Source organism: Culex quinquefasciatus, chromosome 2, assembly GCF_015732765.1.
Source record: "Culex quinquefasciatus strain JHB chromosome 2, VPISU_Cqui_1.0_pri_paternal, whole genome shotgun sequence".
Classification (NCBI taxonomy): Eukaryota; Metazoa; Arthropoda; class Insecta; order Diptera; family Culicidae; genus Culex; species Culex quinquefasciatus.
Window position 1 is genome coordinate 176167237 of NC_051862.1, and position 17001 is coordinate 176184237.

The 17001-nt window shown below is 35.2% G+C and overlaps 2 protein-coding genes across 3 annotated transcripts in view; one reads left to right on the forward strand and one right to left on the reverse strand.

Annotated features, from left to right (window-relative positions):
* Positions 1 to 10398: 10398 nt before the first annotated feature.
* LOC6049119 (lipopolysaccharide-induced tumor necrosis factor-alpha factor homolog) lies at positions 10399 to 15510 on the reverse strand. 2 transcript variants are annotated; one of them, XM_001865900.2, is made up of 3 exons: positions 15346 to 15510; positions 10773 to 10899; positions 10399 to 10704 (listed from the first exon to the last, which is right to left on the reverse strand). In XM_001865900.2, the coding sequence occupies exons 1-3, from the start codon at positions 15374 to 15376 to the stop codon at positions 10602 to 10604; spliced, it is 261 nt and encodes an 86-aa protein (XP_001865935.1). In that variant the 5' UTR covers positions 15377 to 15510; the 3' UTR covers positions 10399 to 10601. The 2 variants fall into 2 exon arrangements, with proteins under 2 accessions (XP_001865935.1, XP_038107762.1); XM_038251834.1 differs by lacking the exon at positions 15346 to 15510 and adding an exon at positions 10953 to 11038.
* LOC119766664 overlaps positions 15501 to 17001 on the forward strand; it is a 42241-nt gene continuing 40740 nt past the window's right edge. Inside the window, exon 1 of the mRNA XM_038251833.1 lies at positions 15501 to 15609. Within this exon, the coding sequence (XP_038107761.1) occupies positions 15522 to 15609 (88 nt within the window). The 5' untranslated portion in view covers positions 15501 to 15521. The remainder of the gene's footprint in view (positions 15610 to 17001) is intronic.

Consider the following 17001-nt stretch of genomic DNA (forward strand, 5'->3'; position numbering starts at 1 on the left):
AAGGGGCTTCTTTTGTGCTAGAGTTTGAGATGATGACTTTTTTTTACTTTGTTGATCAGATTACTGATTGCTAAGATAAAGCCTTTTTGAAGGTTAAAATGTGTGAAAACTGAGTTTTTCTCAGTGTGACTTAATTAACACTCATTTTTCAACCCGTGATAATCTGTTGGTTCGATTTCCATGGTTGAACATGATTTTTTTGGTGTGAAATTGTCATGTTTATTGTTTCTGAACAAAAATAATTTATTTAATGTATAAAAATTTGAAACACAAATAAAGTATTTCAACAATCTTTTGTTTAAAAAAATCTGAGTTTTGAATTCAATATTTTGTATTGCAAACCAATATTTTCATTGTTCTGTATATTGTGTTTTTACAAAAAAAATTATCTTTTTTAAACATGCTCAAAATGATTGTATTTTCTCAACCTGAAGCTTAGAATCGTTTCGAAACGAAAACGTTAAACAAATTTTTAATGAATTTATGTAAAAAAAATCATGTTTTTACCTATGTTTTTTGAACACGTAGAAAACGTGACATTTTTTTCTGTGTAATAAGTGAGCAGCACGTTGTAACCATTCGCAACTGAGCGCCAACGCATGGCTTACTGAGTAGTTCTTCTTATCACGCAACAGCAACCCCTTTTTGAGCGCAAAAGCTCCGGTTGAGATCATATTTTATCTACGTCATCGATCGTGATGCTACTCACGTCACTGGGAGACTGATCGAGCTTTCGCGAGTTTGGACTGTAAAAAGATGCGATGTGTCGTAGCTCACGCTAATAAGCAGGCTTCATCCCTCCCTGTTCCTATCAAAGGGGGTGAGATTTATGACCGGTTTTGACGATCTCAACCAAGAAGCGACGAGAAGGTGCGACCTGTGATGGACGGACCTGCCCCACTGGAAATCGATACAGGGTTGAACGGAAAGTTGAAAGCTGTAGTGAGTTGATTCATACTGGAAAAGTTAGACGCGATTTATTCATTGCTTCTGTAGAATTTTCTTCGCTCTTGTTATAGGAAAATTCTGAACTGGATTGATCGATTTTGTTCGGATCGGATCCGTCTTTAGGCCCCATAAGCATTTTTTGAATGTCATCAAGTTTAGTCAAGTACTTCTAATGTTATCGTCCCTTCAAATGTGCCTAAAGATTGGAAATATGATAACCCAATAAAAAGTTATGAGCACTTAAGTGTTATTCGTGAATTTAATACTTTTATTGGTTTAATGCAAATATTTATGAAATATACCATTTAAAAAAAATCACTTAGTTCAGGGATCTAAAAGAATCAGAACAAAGTATTATTTTAGATTACATGTTCATCGTTTTAAATATTTACAATGGTCAAATTAAGAGAGCCAGTCACGGCCTCATTTGTCTTGCCGGCTAATTCGTCAATCACGTCAATCTGCCGCTATCAATGACGATTTGTTTTGGTCACCGGTAGGTAAGTCCCCGTACTGGATAAGATAGCGGTGTGACCAATTGCGCACTGGACCGGATCAAACAACTTCAGATTGTAGGAGGAACTTCTGCTTCAGTCATGATCGATTTTTGCGCTAATGAAAATTTGAATAATGGCGGCGAGATTGCTCACCGTAATTTTTGCTACATCATTATTTGGCGAAATGATGAACGTGTTCAAATCTTCACCCCTGGTGAAACAAATTGTGCAATCATGAGGCAGGCTCGCCCCTGGAGGGAAGTTCCGTTTCTTGGTTATTTACTGTTTGTACTAAAAAAGTTCGGTTTGCCGGGAAAGATTTCGTATTTACTTATTATTGGTATGCAAAAACAAGAATCGCCCGTCATCTAATGACGCACGATGTGGTTGGTTCGTCGGAAATTACCGCAGACAGCTCTTATGTGTCATTGTTTCGATTAAATTTGAGATAATGATTGCAATGAAATAAAAGTTGAACCTAATCGATCGCCACAGTCGCAATGTGAGCGTTTATTACGTGCTGAAATGTGGTTGTTGGTTTGATTGGAGTGCATTTGATATGGCCACAGGAAAATTCCGTTCTTGTTTTAGTGCATTGCAAGAGCTTCTGAATCATAACCATTTGAAATGAGCATGCTGTACTATTTATCTGCAAATATTTTTTGTTTATGATGAAGAGCACTACTTGAACAAAGTGTTGACTGTTGGAATAAATCAGAAACACGTGTGTTTACTTTTGACGTTCTTGTGATTATATTATCTGTTTTGAAACCAATAAAAAAAAATCATGAACTTTGATTGTGAGAAAAGATTTTAATTCGACTGAGACATTATTTTTTTCACAAACCAAAAAAAAAAAAAAAATCATACCGTCCACATTAACGACCCCCGGGTCTTTTGTGGTCTCTATTGCAAGTTTCTGCTCGAACCTAGGAGTCCGAAGGCTTGAATGGGGAGAGCACCCAAACCTCTTTCTACTCCAAGGAACCTTCCACCCCAGTGTTTGAACTGACGACCTTTGGATTGCGAGTCCAACCGTCGCCAGCGATTCCACCGGAGTAGGCTTGGTTTGGTGTGTTGTTTGTACTTATGGCATGGAGACGACTCCTACACCTGGAATGACTTAACGGCCTAACAACTACCAAGGCCGGGACCGACATTTTACTTCCTCATCCGATGGAAGGTTGGAGCAGATGGGAATCGAACCCAGAATCATCCGCTTACGAAGTGGACAGCGTAACCATTCGGCCACGCACTGCCATTTTTTATTCACAAACCATAAATATTTAATCAACCTACATTCACGGTTGTGATATCACAAACAATGCAAAGCCATAGGATTAAATTTATTGTACTGCTCACCAGGAATTGCTCTTTGGCATTGCCGGTACCTCAATTGCAAATATGATAAGATAACAAAACGAGTGTTTAGTCATGACACTATGCGTCTGGGGAACAATTTTCTTGCGTCAAACGTCATTACGCCTTGAACGAGCGTCTCTCACCTTCTGGAATATGAGTCGTGACGGTTGTAAATCAAGTACAATTTAACGGAAAACTGCACTTTGCCTTTAATGACTACTGCTAGTTAAATCAGCGTTTATACTGAAATAAATTGAGGATTGAAATTTTCCATTCATTTGGTATTTGTACAATTTAATTATTATCTTCTTGATTTATTTTCCGATTGATGTGTGCAGGATAAAGATTTTTCATCTAATCATCTATTTTTTCTAAAAATGCCTCTTTAAAGAATTCCACCATCAAACGCAACTGCCCAATTACACCAACAAGTTACAAGATCGAGTTGAGCAAACATCCGTTCTGTTATGGTTTGATTTTGACTTTCAATTTCGTTCTGTACTTAGCAGTGAACAAGATTCTGCCCATGGTCACTCTGCTTGTTGATGTTGGACTCCACGGCACGCCGGTGAGACCGGTTTATTGACGTTTTTATGGGCTGAGCAGCCTCAACCGCTGCTACTGCTCGACTCGGTTCTATACTTACAGAACCATTGGTATAAGGTTCAACTACAACCTGTAAAGTTAGAACAACTGAACCATTTGCCAGCAGCGCTCATTTAGAGCCAATAGATGACGCATGGACGTTGCCGATCTTGACGGTCATCCACTTGTGAAATCGAGGGACCCGTAAAACCGGCAAAGTTCTAATTCGGTGCTGCTTCAGAATTAAGAATTGGTTCTCAGACGGACCATAGAACTTGGACCGCGGTCCAAGATCAACCAGTTAGCGCAGTTGGCAAATCTGTATCAATGGTAGTTTGATTGCTGGATACACAGTAGTGCGGAGGAATGACCGACGCGGACCTTGTACTGAATTCTGACGACGACGGTGAGGAGGCGAAACTGGTCGGCTCGAGAAAGTAAGCAAGCACTTACTTAGTTGCCGCAGAGTGATTAGACGGTGCATTGCAACTAGGTGGAGTTGCTGGTGGAGTTGGCTGGTAATTCCCTTTGAGGGTTGACATTGAACATAACGAGTTGGTGAGTGGTGCATGTCATGTTGACTTAGTGCAAACTGCATGGAGCAGGGTGAGAGGATGGAGTGTGAATATTGCACAGGTGATGTGGAAATTTTTCGGAAACAGTGAGAATTGATTCGTGACATTTGCATGCATGTTCACTGTTACAACGTTATTTACACAGTAAATACAATTTTTATTTTAGAAGGTTGAACATTTGATGGATGAATATAACCTCTCTTAACCCTCTAACGCCCATGGTTACTCCAGACATGGTTGCCAGGTTGCCAGATAAATCTGGGAATGCCAGTTTGTCACCCAGAATATAGATTCATTCTTCTTTGTGGCAGATATTTACAGATTTTTCACTTTATAGCCATTTTGAACAACTTTTGTATTAAAATGAACAAATTTAATTGAAAATCGAAAAATTAAAAATGTGATTTTCTTAAAGGAAATGGCAATTAATCAACTTAGTGGCCATAAAATTAGTCAAACCATCTAAATTCTACAAACTGTTTAAAATTCCCTCTCATTCACCATTCAGAAATGTTAGATTTTCGTCTGCCAGATTTTTCCAGTTTTTTTTTATCTCTGCCAGATTTTTAAAATTTTGACTTGGTAACCCTGACTCTAGAGCACCATTAAATGTTAGCTTCGAAATTAAATTTTTCTGCAGCCATTATTTTTTTAAATCTTGTTCAACCTGTATAAGTAGATATAGAACACTGATTCCCAAACTATTTTTGCCCAGGCCCCACCTTCCATGCATCAATTGCGTTAAAATTTGGTTTTAGTTGGAAAATCTTCAAAAAAAAATGTAAGCTTACACATTTATCAGAGTTTTAAAAAACATTTTTGTGACACAAAACTGATGTCATATTACCATGTTTTTTTAGTGTGTAAATTAATCAAGTATACACAGAAAAAAAATTATGGTAATATTCATCAGGAAATGGTGACAGATTTTGTGTCAAAAAAAATGATTAATTTTACCCCAGAAAATGATGAATTTTCATCAGTTCAGCTTCATCAGTAAGCCTTACCCGACAAACTTCGTTCTGCCTTTTTTCGTTTCTTGACGTTTTTAACTTTTTTGCTTATTCAGCCTCCTGTGATCAAAATTTGATGTTACGTAACTTTTTCCATACAATCTGCAGATTTTTCGGAATCGGTTCCAGAGTGGCCAAAGTTGTAATTTTTTGGCGTAAGAACCTGCCTTGGACTTATACGAACCCAACGCAACAAAGAGCACCTCGATCAGACGTCCCGTGTTGAATTGATTCGCGTTCGAACAAAACTGTCGAATTTTTTTATATATATAGAAGATGTAATATCACTCAAAAACAGAGGTAATATTCAACCTACCAAATTTTAAACATTCCAAAATTCAACATTTTTTCTATGTACGTTTAAAAAATATTTTTAAAAATATTGTTAAAAACCTGTTTTCAAAGAATGACCCTAAATACGAAAGAATGCCTTTCAAAATAATTTAAGCTGATGCACCTTCCTTGTGTTTTTTTTTTAATTTGTTAAAAAGTTTAACATACAAGTATGTTAATGTACACATTTCTAGAAATAATATCACACTCTTTTCTGGCACAAAAATCTGTCCACATCTCCCAGTGAAATTTAACAACGATCAAAACTTGAACAACGTGTTCTCTCTTCTATCTGAAAAAAAAAAATTAAATTGACTAAATAAAAATATTTCTTTTGTATTTTATTGATCGTGTAATGGTCTTTTTTCTGTAAAAAGAATTAAGTAAAATATTTTGTAGACCGTAAAAAAAAGTCAACAATAGCTAAATTAAAATACAGAGCGGATTCGCTAATTTGAATGGAATTGCATTCGAATGAGTGAATCCAAATTCGCTAATTGGAATTGATAGCTGTTAAAAGCTTGAAACCACGTGTTCGGGAATTATCGAACAATGGTGTTGAAACGTCAACATCAGTTTGAAAACTGGCTTTGATGGTTGAATGCTTTTTAATTCGAATACGTTCGAATCAGCGAGCATTCGAGTTAGCGACATTCGAAGTAGCGAAATTCGAATTAACGAATCCGCTCTGTACTACGGTTAATAGTTTTTATCATCTTAAGATTTTTCAATTTTCAATTCAATTTTATTTTTCGGGTTAACATGTTAAAATTTCATTTCTTTGGCTTCATCCGTAAAGTATGTCACGCTAAAATCAGCCAAATTTAACCCCCCTCCCCCCCCTTTGTCACGCTTTTCCTATACTTATAACAGGCAATGTCACACTAGCTCAGACCACCCTCCTTCCCCCCTAGAGCGTGACATATTTTATGGATGACACATTTTGTGCCTTTGTAGAGATTTAGATTTTCCTTACAACTGTGAAGCTTTCAGATAATGGCTTGGTAGCATTTTTTTAACCTTCAAAAAAAACCATATCGATGAGTTGATAACAACTCGAAAGTATTTGGAAAGTTATTATTTCTTTCAAACACTATCTTTTAGACGTACTTGATCACATTATGGATAATTGTGGAACGATCCTGATCCAATTTTTTTATCTTGCTTTTATATTTCTACTTATATTTCTAGTACAATTGCAGTTAATAAATATACAGTTTTCCTTAAATCTTATGTTGTTGAAAAGTTGTTAGAAATGATCGCGACCCGGGCGGAAAGTGAGTTGGTGGATATAACTTCGAACTATCTTGGCTTGTTTATTCGCATCTTGCTGTAAACTCCTCGAGTTATGACGACTTTTGAAACCGACTACGTATCATGGAAAGTATATTCCATGATCATACTGCATTATCTACAGTTGATATTGAGGTGTTAGTGGCAGTTTTTTTGGACTTAGAATAATGTTCATAAGCTGATATTTTAAAGTTTGATTTTATTTATGCTGGACTTTGACATTTTTTTCGTATATTTTTCAATTCTTTACTTTTACAGAAAAAGCATTTTTTTGGGACTTAGAAAATTTTTGGGAGTTTGGAAACATGATAAATTATTTTGATGTTTATTTTTGCTTTGAACCAAAATTTCGGAAAAATCGACGAAATTACAGGAAATTTTTGTCCGATTTTTACAAAAACATCAGTTTGTTCCTAAAATAATGTCCCTAATAAAACGTCTTCATTGAAATTTTGAAATTCGAAAGTCGGTTTTTAATAATTATTGATATACCCCCTAGAAAAATCGTTCCGGCACTTAGAAAATTTACGGGATCCGTATCACGACAAGATTTTTGGTAGAATTTATTAGATTTTTTGGACTTAGCAAAATTTTGGCTTTCGGCTAGTAAAATATTTTCAACACTTAGAAATTTTTTGAGATGAGGAAACCGAAAAAAAATTGGGACTTAGAATTTTTTGGGAATTTGGAAACATGATAAAATATGTTGATGTTTATTTTTGCTTTGAACCAAAATTTCGGAAAATTCGTCGAAATTACAGGAAATTTTCGTCCGATTTTTGAAAAAACATCAGTTTGTTCCTAAAATAATATCCCTAACAAAACGTCTTCATTGAAATTATGAAATTCGAAAGTTGGTTTTTAATAATTATTGATATACCCCCTACAAAAATCGTTCCGGCACTTAGAAAATTTACGGGATCCGTATCACGACAAGATTTTTGGTAGAATTTATTAGATTTTCAGGACTTTGCGAAATTTTTGCTCTCAGCCAGTTGAAAATTTTTCAACATTTTGAAAAATTATTTTGATAAGAAACATTACCAGGCTTTTTGAAATTTTAATGTGGATTTTTGGACTTATGCAATTTTAGGAATATTTTCATAAACTTTTATTTTTAATTTAAAAAAAATGGAATATAGAGACTTTGGATTTTTCGTGATTTGGAAAATTATTGTGACATTTTGGCGATTCAACGCTTTCTCCACAATTTTTTAATGAGTTTTTAAAGTAAAATAATTTTTCAACTTTGAAAAATCTTGTTTTGATGTAAGTGCGTATATTCCTGCAATAGTACTCATATTTAAGAAGAAGAAAAAGGGGGGGGGGGTCTGAATTGTGGCGGGGTGCATTAAAAACCAATAAAATTATTTTTGGGATCAAAATCTACTTTATGAACTTGATATGATTTTTGGAAGATTTCAGTTGTTTGCTACTATAAACTCAACTTGATGTGGCATTGTTGGTCAAATAAACTCAACAAGATTTTTCGCAGATACGCCTCGAACAATTTATGTTCGTGGCCATGTTCGGTTATCTTTTAACCATATCCTGGGGTGAACTTGACTTGTTCGTGTTTTTACGAACATGGGTAGATTTTTCCAAGATGCAACTTTCTGCCCGGGGAATCGTACTTTATAAATGGCTTGTTAACGGTGCATATCAACTAGAGCTTTTGCTCTAAGATTTTTGTTACAGACATTGTTGTAGTCTATATAATATTTTATTCGTCCCTTAAAATACTGTCTACTAAATAATTTACAGCTAAGTTTTACTCTCTTTACCCCACTAAGATTATTGCAGTATTGGTTCCGTGTTGAGTTTGAATGATTTCTGTCCGTGCATTATTATAGTGCTGCTAGTGACCACCAGATGGCCACATTTGTTTTTCAGGCATGCAAGTTTCCTTTCAAGTTTTTGAATTGAAACTATTGAATTTAAAGTGTCTGTTCGATTTAAAAATTAGTTAATTGGGTCTTTTAAATTTTTTTTTTGTGAAAATGGGATATTTTTAAAGGTTTGGCAGATTGAGCTTTTAGTCTAAATTCCATCAAATTCGCCGACTTCGACATTTAAACAACTTATTTTGCAAAACTTTCGAGAAAAACTTGCTTATTCACTTCTCAATTAAGTTTTTTTTACTTGATTTCATTTGATTTTAATGTCAAAGTACTGATACACAATCAAATGGTTTAAAATAATAAATAATTCTATGTTTGAAATCTACAATGCTGTTCAGCTATATTGGCTTTGATTAGAATCTAATAAACTTGTAAATAATTCTATGTTTGAAATCTACAATGCAGTTCAGCTATATTGGCTTTGATTAGAATCTAATAAACTTGTACTATGTAGTTTAAAGAACTTATCAATTCTCGGTGTTTTTTTTTTCAATAAGAAGATTCAAATACAATTGAATGTTGTTTGTTTGATGATTTTATAAAGGGATCCAGTTAAATTGATTGAATGAGTGTTGTATTTTGAGGGCATTAAAGTATACATTTTCAACTGCCTTTAATTAATTTGATGATATTTGACAAAGAAAGGAAGACAGCGGAATTAAAGGGTTAAAAACGATAGTTCTTCACTTCGTTGACCAATCCGGTTCATACTTGAGACTGACTGGTTAAGTGGAAAAATTTGTTGGAAATGGAAATGAATATTAATCTCTCTCTCTAAATACAGGTAGTAAAAGAGATAAAGAAAATTAAATTTTAAAACCCGGCTTCTTCATGCACATAGAATATATCTAAGTTAAATTTCATAAGGACGTAACCTCGTAAAGTTATCATCCCAAATTAATTGGCATCGAAATAGTAGTTTATGCAACAAGTTGCAAAAAGAGGATTTTTTCAGCACGAGTCGTACATTTATCCAACGAGGTTCACCGAGTTGGATAAATACGAAGAGTGCTGAAAAAATCAAGTTTTGCAACGAGTTCCATACAACATTTTTTGCAATTCCAAAAAAACATCCATTGAGTGAAACTTTAAGTCAAATTTTCATGTATTTTGTCAATGAATCGTTTAAATAAAAAAAATGTTGAAAAGTGTTACTTTTTGAATCAAGTGCTGAAACGTTCAACTGCAAAAATGATTTTTTTGTAATTCCGTCGTGAAACTCCTTACTTTTCCTGTCATTCTTGAACGACGAAATAGACTACTTTTCTGAACCAAAAATAACAGAATCGAATAGCAACACTTTTCAAAATAAATGCTGAAAAGTAGAACTTTTTAGCACTTGTTTAGAAAAGTCATACTTTTCATAGACATTTGACCTATAATTCTGTTCAAAGGGTGTTTTTCGGAATTGCAAAAAATGTTGTATGGAACTCGTTGCAAAACTTATTTTTTTCAGCACTCGTCGTATTTATCGAACTCGGTGAACCTCGTTGGATAAATGTACGACTCGTGCTGAAAAAATACTCTTTTTGCAACTTGCTGCATAAACTACTATTACAGTTCGGATTGCTGTAGCTTTTTCAATAATGATAAATATTGGTAAAACTGATGAAAAAATGGTTTGTTCGAAAATCTTCTTTGCTGAAAAAGTACAACTGTTTTTAATTATGGTACGATAAGCGTGAAACGAGAGAAGTGAACAAAAGTTAATCCCCCAAAGCCACAATTGATATTTCGGGGAATCCTATTTGCTATAGGAGTGGTCGAATTGCTCAACTCCAAATTTTGTTATCTATATTATTGGCCGGTGTGTTATCATTGAGTAAAAATTGATGTTAGACAACATTGTTTTTTTTTTCGTGATAAGCACAGAAATAAACTGACACTGATCTACGACGAATACATTCGTGGCGTTTTATTTTTCCGTAAATATAACTTCATACATATACAATAACCACTTGGTAGAACTAGATCCAGACAGCTTAGAATTATTATATTTAAATATTTGGAACTTGGTTCATGCTGTGCGTTTCACAAAAATTTGAACGAAATCATTGGTGTCCATATTTAGGCTTTTTCCCAAGCAGTTTAAATTCAGTGGGTGTGAGTTCCGATAAATGCGTTACAATTGGGACAGTAGTGGTCAGCATTTTTGCACGAATCCATACAGTACGGGACGCAGACGCAGGGCCAGCAGCTGAAACAGAAATCAATGAAAGCGTTACTATTTGCGACTAAATTATTCATTTTTAATAGAAAACCCACCAAAACACGAACAGCAATATGGCAATAATGTGAGTTTTGGTCGTTGAGTTGTGGTCAACCCGGGTCCTGATCTGAGCCCGGCACGAAGGACAAATCAACGTGGTGGAGTCGGGTCCAACGGCTGGAGCTGGAAAAAAGATGTTTTATTAAAGTGTACGTTTTACGGTTGGGAACTCCAACCAAAAAGCTTTGACATTATTGATGATATTTTGTTGAAACTTCTCCGAGCAACGTCAAACACGAAACAGGCCTACTGATTGAAATGAAGTGAAATCAACTTTACCAAGGCGTTTTTCCCCCTTTTAGAACTATCATTACCATAATAGTTCTGGAAACCTTGAATGTTGTAAATATCACAGAGTGGTTGTATGGTCGAATAGATTGAACTTGTTGATATACATGGCCACAAAGCAGTCGATAGTTATCAGTGGTATGTATTTTTTTATTTTTGTATCTTCAATTATTATAAAAATCAATTGTAACTACAAAGACTAATAGTTGCAATTGAACACGTGAAATATGCCCTTGAAAATGATTCATAGAATCCCACTTCCTCGATAGTGAAGAGGCTTCACACTGCGGTAAGTCCTTATCTCTTGGTTGGTGTGTAATGTTTGCCAGGAATTATAAAAATGATACATCTTCCATAATTGCAAGAAGACACTCATTTTAGACGAATACAGAATTAAAAAACAACTGCGATAAGAGAAAAGCAAATACGATATTGGCTCATTCTGGGCCAGAGTGGAAATTTCAAGTGGCACATTGGCAGTAAACCAAACACCAACGCCCGACGCATGCCATGATGTCATCGGGGCAACATTTTAAGGCCGAAGAAAGGGCTGGTTATCGGGCGTTAATATGCCGGTCACATGCATCAACGCTGGGAGAAACATTCATTGAGTGAAACCTTAAGAGAACAGTAAAATAAATTTTTACTTGCCTCCTAGGCACATCAATTTATACGAGACAAATTTTATTCTGATACTTTTAAAAGCTAACTTTTTAATGTTTAGTTTTTCAACCTTGCATTTTCGCTTCATTTTTAAAAATGCGTGAATTGGTATAGTATAGCAAGTAAAGCTAAAGCACACTGATAATAGAAATAATTTTGGTTTTCATGTTTGGTTTATATTGGATTCTTCCAATTGAATTGGATCTCTTGGCGCTGCGAAAAAAAAGCAAATCTCCACTTGGAATGTTTACTGAGTCCATATCAATATTTTGTTTCCTAGGAATTTGAAATAGCTCTGAGGCATAAGAATGCTTCTTGAGACGAATGGCTACAGTTGGATACTTTGATTTTCAGTTGGTAATTAATGCTCAGAAAACGATTAATTTTTTTACATTACTTTTATTGCTGGCAACATTTTTCAGAAATGCCCATCTTCAAAAAAAAAAAAAGATCGCATTTGTCGCATCTGAAATTAATCTTAAATTTATTTAATTCAATTGAAAATTACTCGTTTAGACCGTTGCAAATATTTTTGAAGTTTATTTTGCCCCCTCAGTTCTTCAAAAACGGCCCAAAACATTGGGAACAAAAAAAAAAAGTATCAAGGAATTTTAAAATTACGTGCAATCAACTGAAAACAATTCAAAATGCATTTTCCTGCGTTGAAAATCATTTTTTCTTGCAATTTCGTCGTGAAACTATTTACTTTTCCTGTCATTCTCGAGCGACGAAACGGCATACTTTTCTATACCCAAAATAACAGAATGGAAATCAATATTTTTCTAAACCAGTGCTGAAAATTTGAACTATTCAGCACTAGTATCAAAAAGCAACATTTTTCAATATTTTTTTTTGTTTTGAGCGGTGAATTTACTTAGCACGTGGATGTTTGACATACAATTCCATTCAAAAAGCGTTTCTCGGAATTTCAAAAATAAAATCGGTAAACCTCGTTGGATAAATGTATGACTCGTGCTGAAAAAATCTACTTTTTGGAACATGTTGCATAAACTACAATTAGCATGTTTAAAACCAGCTCAAAAATATGTAGATTTTTTATTATGTTGACTTTAAAACATTTTTTTAGAACAAGCTAAGGATGATGCAATTATTTTTCAAAGTTTTGTTCCTCGACTATGGCCTAAAAACCATTGAAAAAAAGTTTTTTAATGAACTCAAATATGTTATAAATATTTTTTTTGCGTTTAAAATTGATTTAATTTGCACCAAAATTTTCATAGAAAATTCGATTTCGATTTATTTTGCCCTAAACAATAAAGCTGCTGTGTGATGCATTTTACTAGGCTTTTTTTCATCCCGGGCAGACGGTAATAACAAAATTCATGCCATTTCAATAACACATATTGTTAAAATAACAGAAAATGTTATGAAATCTTCTTGAAAAATCTATTTTTGCATAAGAGTTTAATAACAGTTTATGTTATCATAACATAATTTGTTATTGGTCGGGAGCGGCCGTGGCCGACTGGTTACGGTGTTCGCCTTATAAGCGAACGGTTCTGGGTTCGATTCCCATCTGCTCCCAACGAGAATGTTAAGAACACATAAATTTGAAATGATGAATATGAACGAAAAATCAAAGTCGCTCGAGGCGGGGTTCGATCCTCCGTCCTTTGGATTGGTAAGCAAAAATGCTAACCACTAGGCCATGACGACTTGGTGAGCGTGGACTGGAATTAGGAATACTGTTTCAGAGAGCGAGTTGTGGCGCTATAACCACGGCAAATAGTGTCCAGGGCATTCGTGGAAATACAATGTCCCATCCCAGAGGGGTCCCGGAGTACCAAACCTTCTTAGCATGGTGCTCCCAACGAATACAACTAAATCTCGGAGCGTATGGTGGTGTGTCCCCACGCTTCTTCCTCCCCTGTCGATTCAGAATTGTGTTGTTGTTCGAACACTCAGTGCTCAAACTCAACCCAATTACGAATCATGTCTCTGCGATACGGCTTTACGCAGTAGGCCTGGCTGCTTTAACGCTTTTGATGTTTCAATGCATTCCGATGCAATGGCGCACTACAAATGTTAATAAATGACAAGAAGAGTGCTAGGCGTCATCTAACCTAAGGCACTCTCCAGGATCCCTTCGAAAGATTGGCTGCGCTAGGGTCTGATTAGATTAGATTAGATTAGATCATAACAAAATTTGTTATTGGTCTGATATTGGTTGAAAGCCAAAACAACTGGAGAATAACATTTTTTGTTATGGAAGAATACCGCCAATTGTTATTGGGATAATCGGATTAGTTGTTAAAATAACAAAAAATAATAACAAAGATTTGTTCGAAGAATAACTTAAAATGTTATTAGTCTGTTATTTCAATAACAATCCAATAACAAAAAAATCATAACGAAGAATAACAAATCTTGTTATAAATAACATAAAATGTTATTGGCCAAGTATTTTCAAATATCAAAAAATGTTATTTCCAAGTTATTTCCGTCTGCTCGGGATCAACATTTTGATTCTTGGCTTGAAAATGTGTATGAAACATTCTAGTCAATTTGGAACAGAAAAAAATACTATTTAATTATGCTCCAAACAAGTGGATTTTCTTTTATTTTTTAAAGTTAAATGGTTTGATAAGCTCTAAGGGAGGTTGTTAATTTTGTAACTGTGTATAGATTTGAAATCATTGATGTTAACAATAATAAAATGCCGAAATTGCACTGAAACACATTTAAAATCACTCAAATAACTAAATTATGATAAATTAAGTTACTCTAAATTGCTATATTTTATTTAAGACCTCAAACCATTATGAGCTGACAAAAGGTTTTAATATACGCTGATCAAAACTACACAAGATATAATCAATCTTACGAAATTGAAAAAGACGAAATTGTGGTAAAAAGCTTTTAAGAAACTTAAGATCCAATATCAAGGTTTTGTTATAATTGCGCTGTCTTGCCGCACGTCGATTTTGATTTAAATTGCCACATCTTTTGGTCCCAACAGATATACAAAACTTGGATTACGAAAACGATAACCTAAAATTCCGAGCAATATTGCCACACTTACAATGTATGAATGTAAAGCACTGTTCAATGTAGAGAACGAAGTTGTCACATGGCGTAGAAAGGTTTTGTTTTAACCTAAGCAGAGTGCCACAAGGAGTTGGTCCCTTACGGTTTACTCGTTTTTTCGTAACTCGGTCTTCCGGCAACCAAATCCAACAAAATTTCGAGACAATGCACAACAAAACAGGTTTGTTCGTTTTGACATTGTGTGCTCTGCTTTGTGTTTATTCAAGCTCAAACAAAAAAGCGCGTTTTTTCACGGACCTAGAAAAATTTACCTGCGGCAAGATAGCACAATCACGAAAATTTGTGGATTCTGCGCAAAGAATGAGATGAAGCGGATGAAGCAGACAAAATCCTGTTTAATGTTCTTCAGAAATTTCAAGAATAACAAAAATAAGAGAAACGCTCTCTTGATTTTTTTATATTTTTATAATTATTAAAATGGGAATGTAAAAAAATGCGTGTCTTTTCAACAATCTATATTCTTGCATTTCTTCAAATTATTCCCAAAAACAGTTTTTTCAGCACAGTTGTTTCTTATTAATCATCCAGTTTCTCATTAAAAAAACGAACCTGCTTGAATTACCACCGTAGGCTGCTGCATTTTTGTGCACCTTACTTGTTTGCTTCACTTGCTTCCTCTAATAGTAATACAACTTTTTTTCTTTGCCTCCCACTAAATCAGGTGTACTCTGATTAGCACCGACCGTCGCGACGACTTGGGTAGCTTCGGATCGACTAAACCGACGATGCCAGTGCCCAAGTGGGTACCGACGCCGATCGACGCCACAATGTGTGTGTGTGCGGGGCTGATTTGCCTTGAACCAAGCGTATGTGGTATGTTTTTAACACTTCGTTGTTGACTGTGACGAGGGTTGGTGGTTGTCGGGTTGGTAGTTTGGCTGGGAATGTGCCTCCAAAATTCTACACGTACTGCACAGCCACCAGGCCAATATACCAATACATTGACCAATCTGGTGCTCTTGATGGTTGCCGGCTTTTTCGTTGGAAATTACAAGTTTTTTGGCACATATTTTGTTTTTTCTTCAAATATGAACTGAAATCTGCAATGTGAGTGACCTTGTCAGTTCACGTGAAAGCCAAGATACATCAACTCAACACTCCCTTTGAGAAATACGAGCCCATTTTTCCTAGCGCCATCCAATTTGCTCAATGGAAGTTTGTTTGCTGGTTTGTGTGAGTCCATTCTGAGATAATGGCACCAGCATGTACTCCAGCGTAACGACGACGGAGAGAAACCCATCAAATACCGACGCTCTTTCGTACTGTCTCGTCGTATCTGTCTCGTCTACGCCACGCCATAGTGTAAGTTGCTCTAGCCAACCATTAGTCATTGACTAAAGCCCAGACGGGGCCCTTTACGATGCCAACAACGCGATTGACGTTGTCAGACTGAGCGTGTGTGAACGAGATCTGAACAATTTCGGAACGAATCATCTTCCGGGCACTGTATCTCTCAATTGCGCCGGCTGCGTCATTGATGAGTCACCCATGTTTTGTTGTTGTACAACAGAATCACCACTAAATCGACCGGTCGAGATCAATGGGGTTAGAGACGGTGGCACTGCTTATAATTTGCCGAGAAATTTGTGGCTAGGTTGGGTTGCACCTAGGGTTGCACACATATGTTGAAAATCATAATTAAAAATAATAGTACCAAACTATTCTGGTTTTTTTTATCTAAAATAATTTTATTTTTTCACATTTTTGCTATACAGTTCAAATTTATAAAATTTTTGCTACATTTATAACGATGTTTTGGCGAAAATAGATAGCTTTACCCTTCAATTACTCAAGTGTAAAACCGAATGAAAGTAAACATTATAGTAGGGGGTTGTGGTTAGAGGTGCCGTTCAAAGTTCACCTGTTGTTGGAGGTAAGGCTGATGTGTAGTGGCTGATTTGACTACGAATTGCATGTGATCACGCTATGTCGATACCCTACTGGCTGAGGTTTGGTGGCCGAGTAAAAACATTTAAAAAATCGTACAGTTGATTGAAAGTTTCCTTATTAATCAAAATATCTACAAAACTTTTTTGATAGTGAACGAAAACATATTTTCTTTTTTTATAAGTTGATTATAAGTTCATAAAACAGAAACATTGCTTGAAATTTATTAAAAATCCCGATTTTTTATTTGGTTTTTTATTACTTAAATTCCCAACATAAATATTTTTCAATTTTCGATCCCTCTGCTTGTGAACCTTC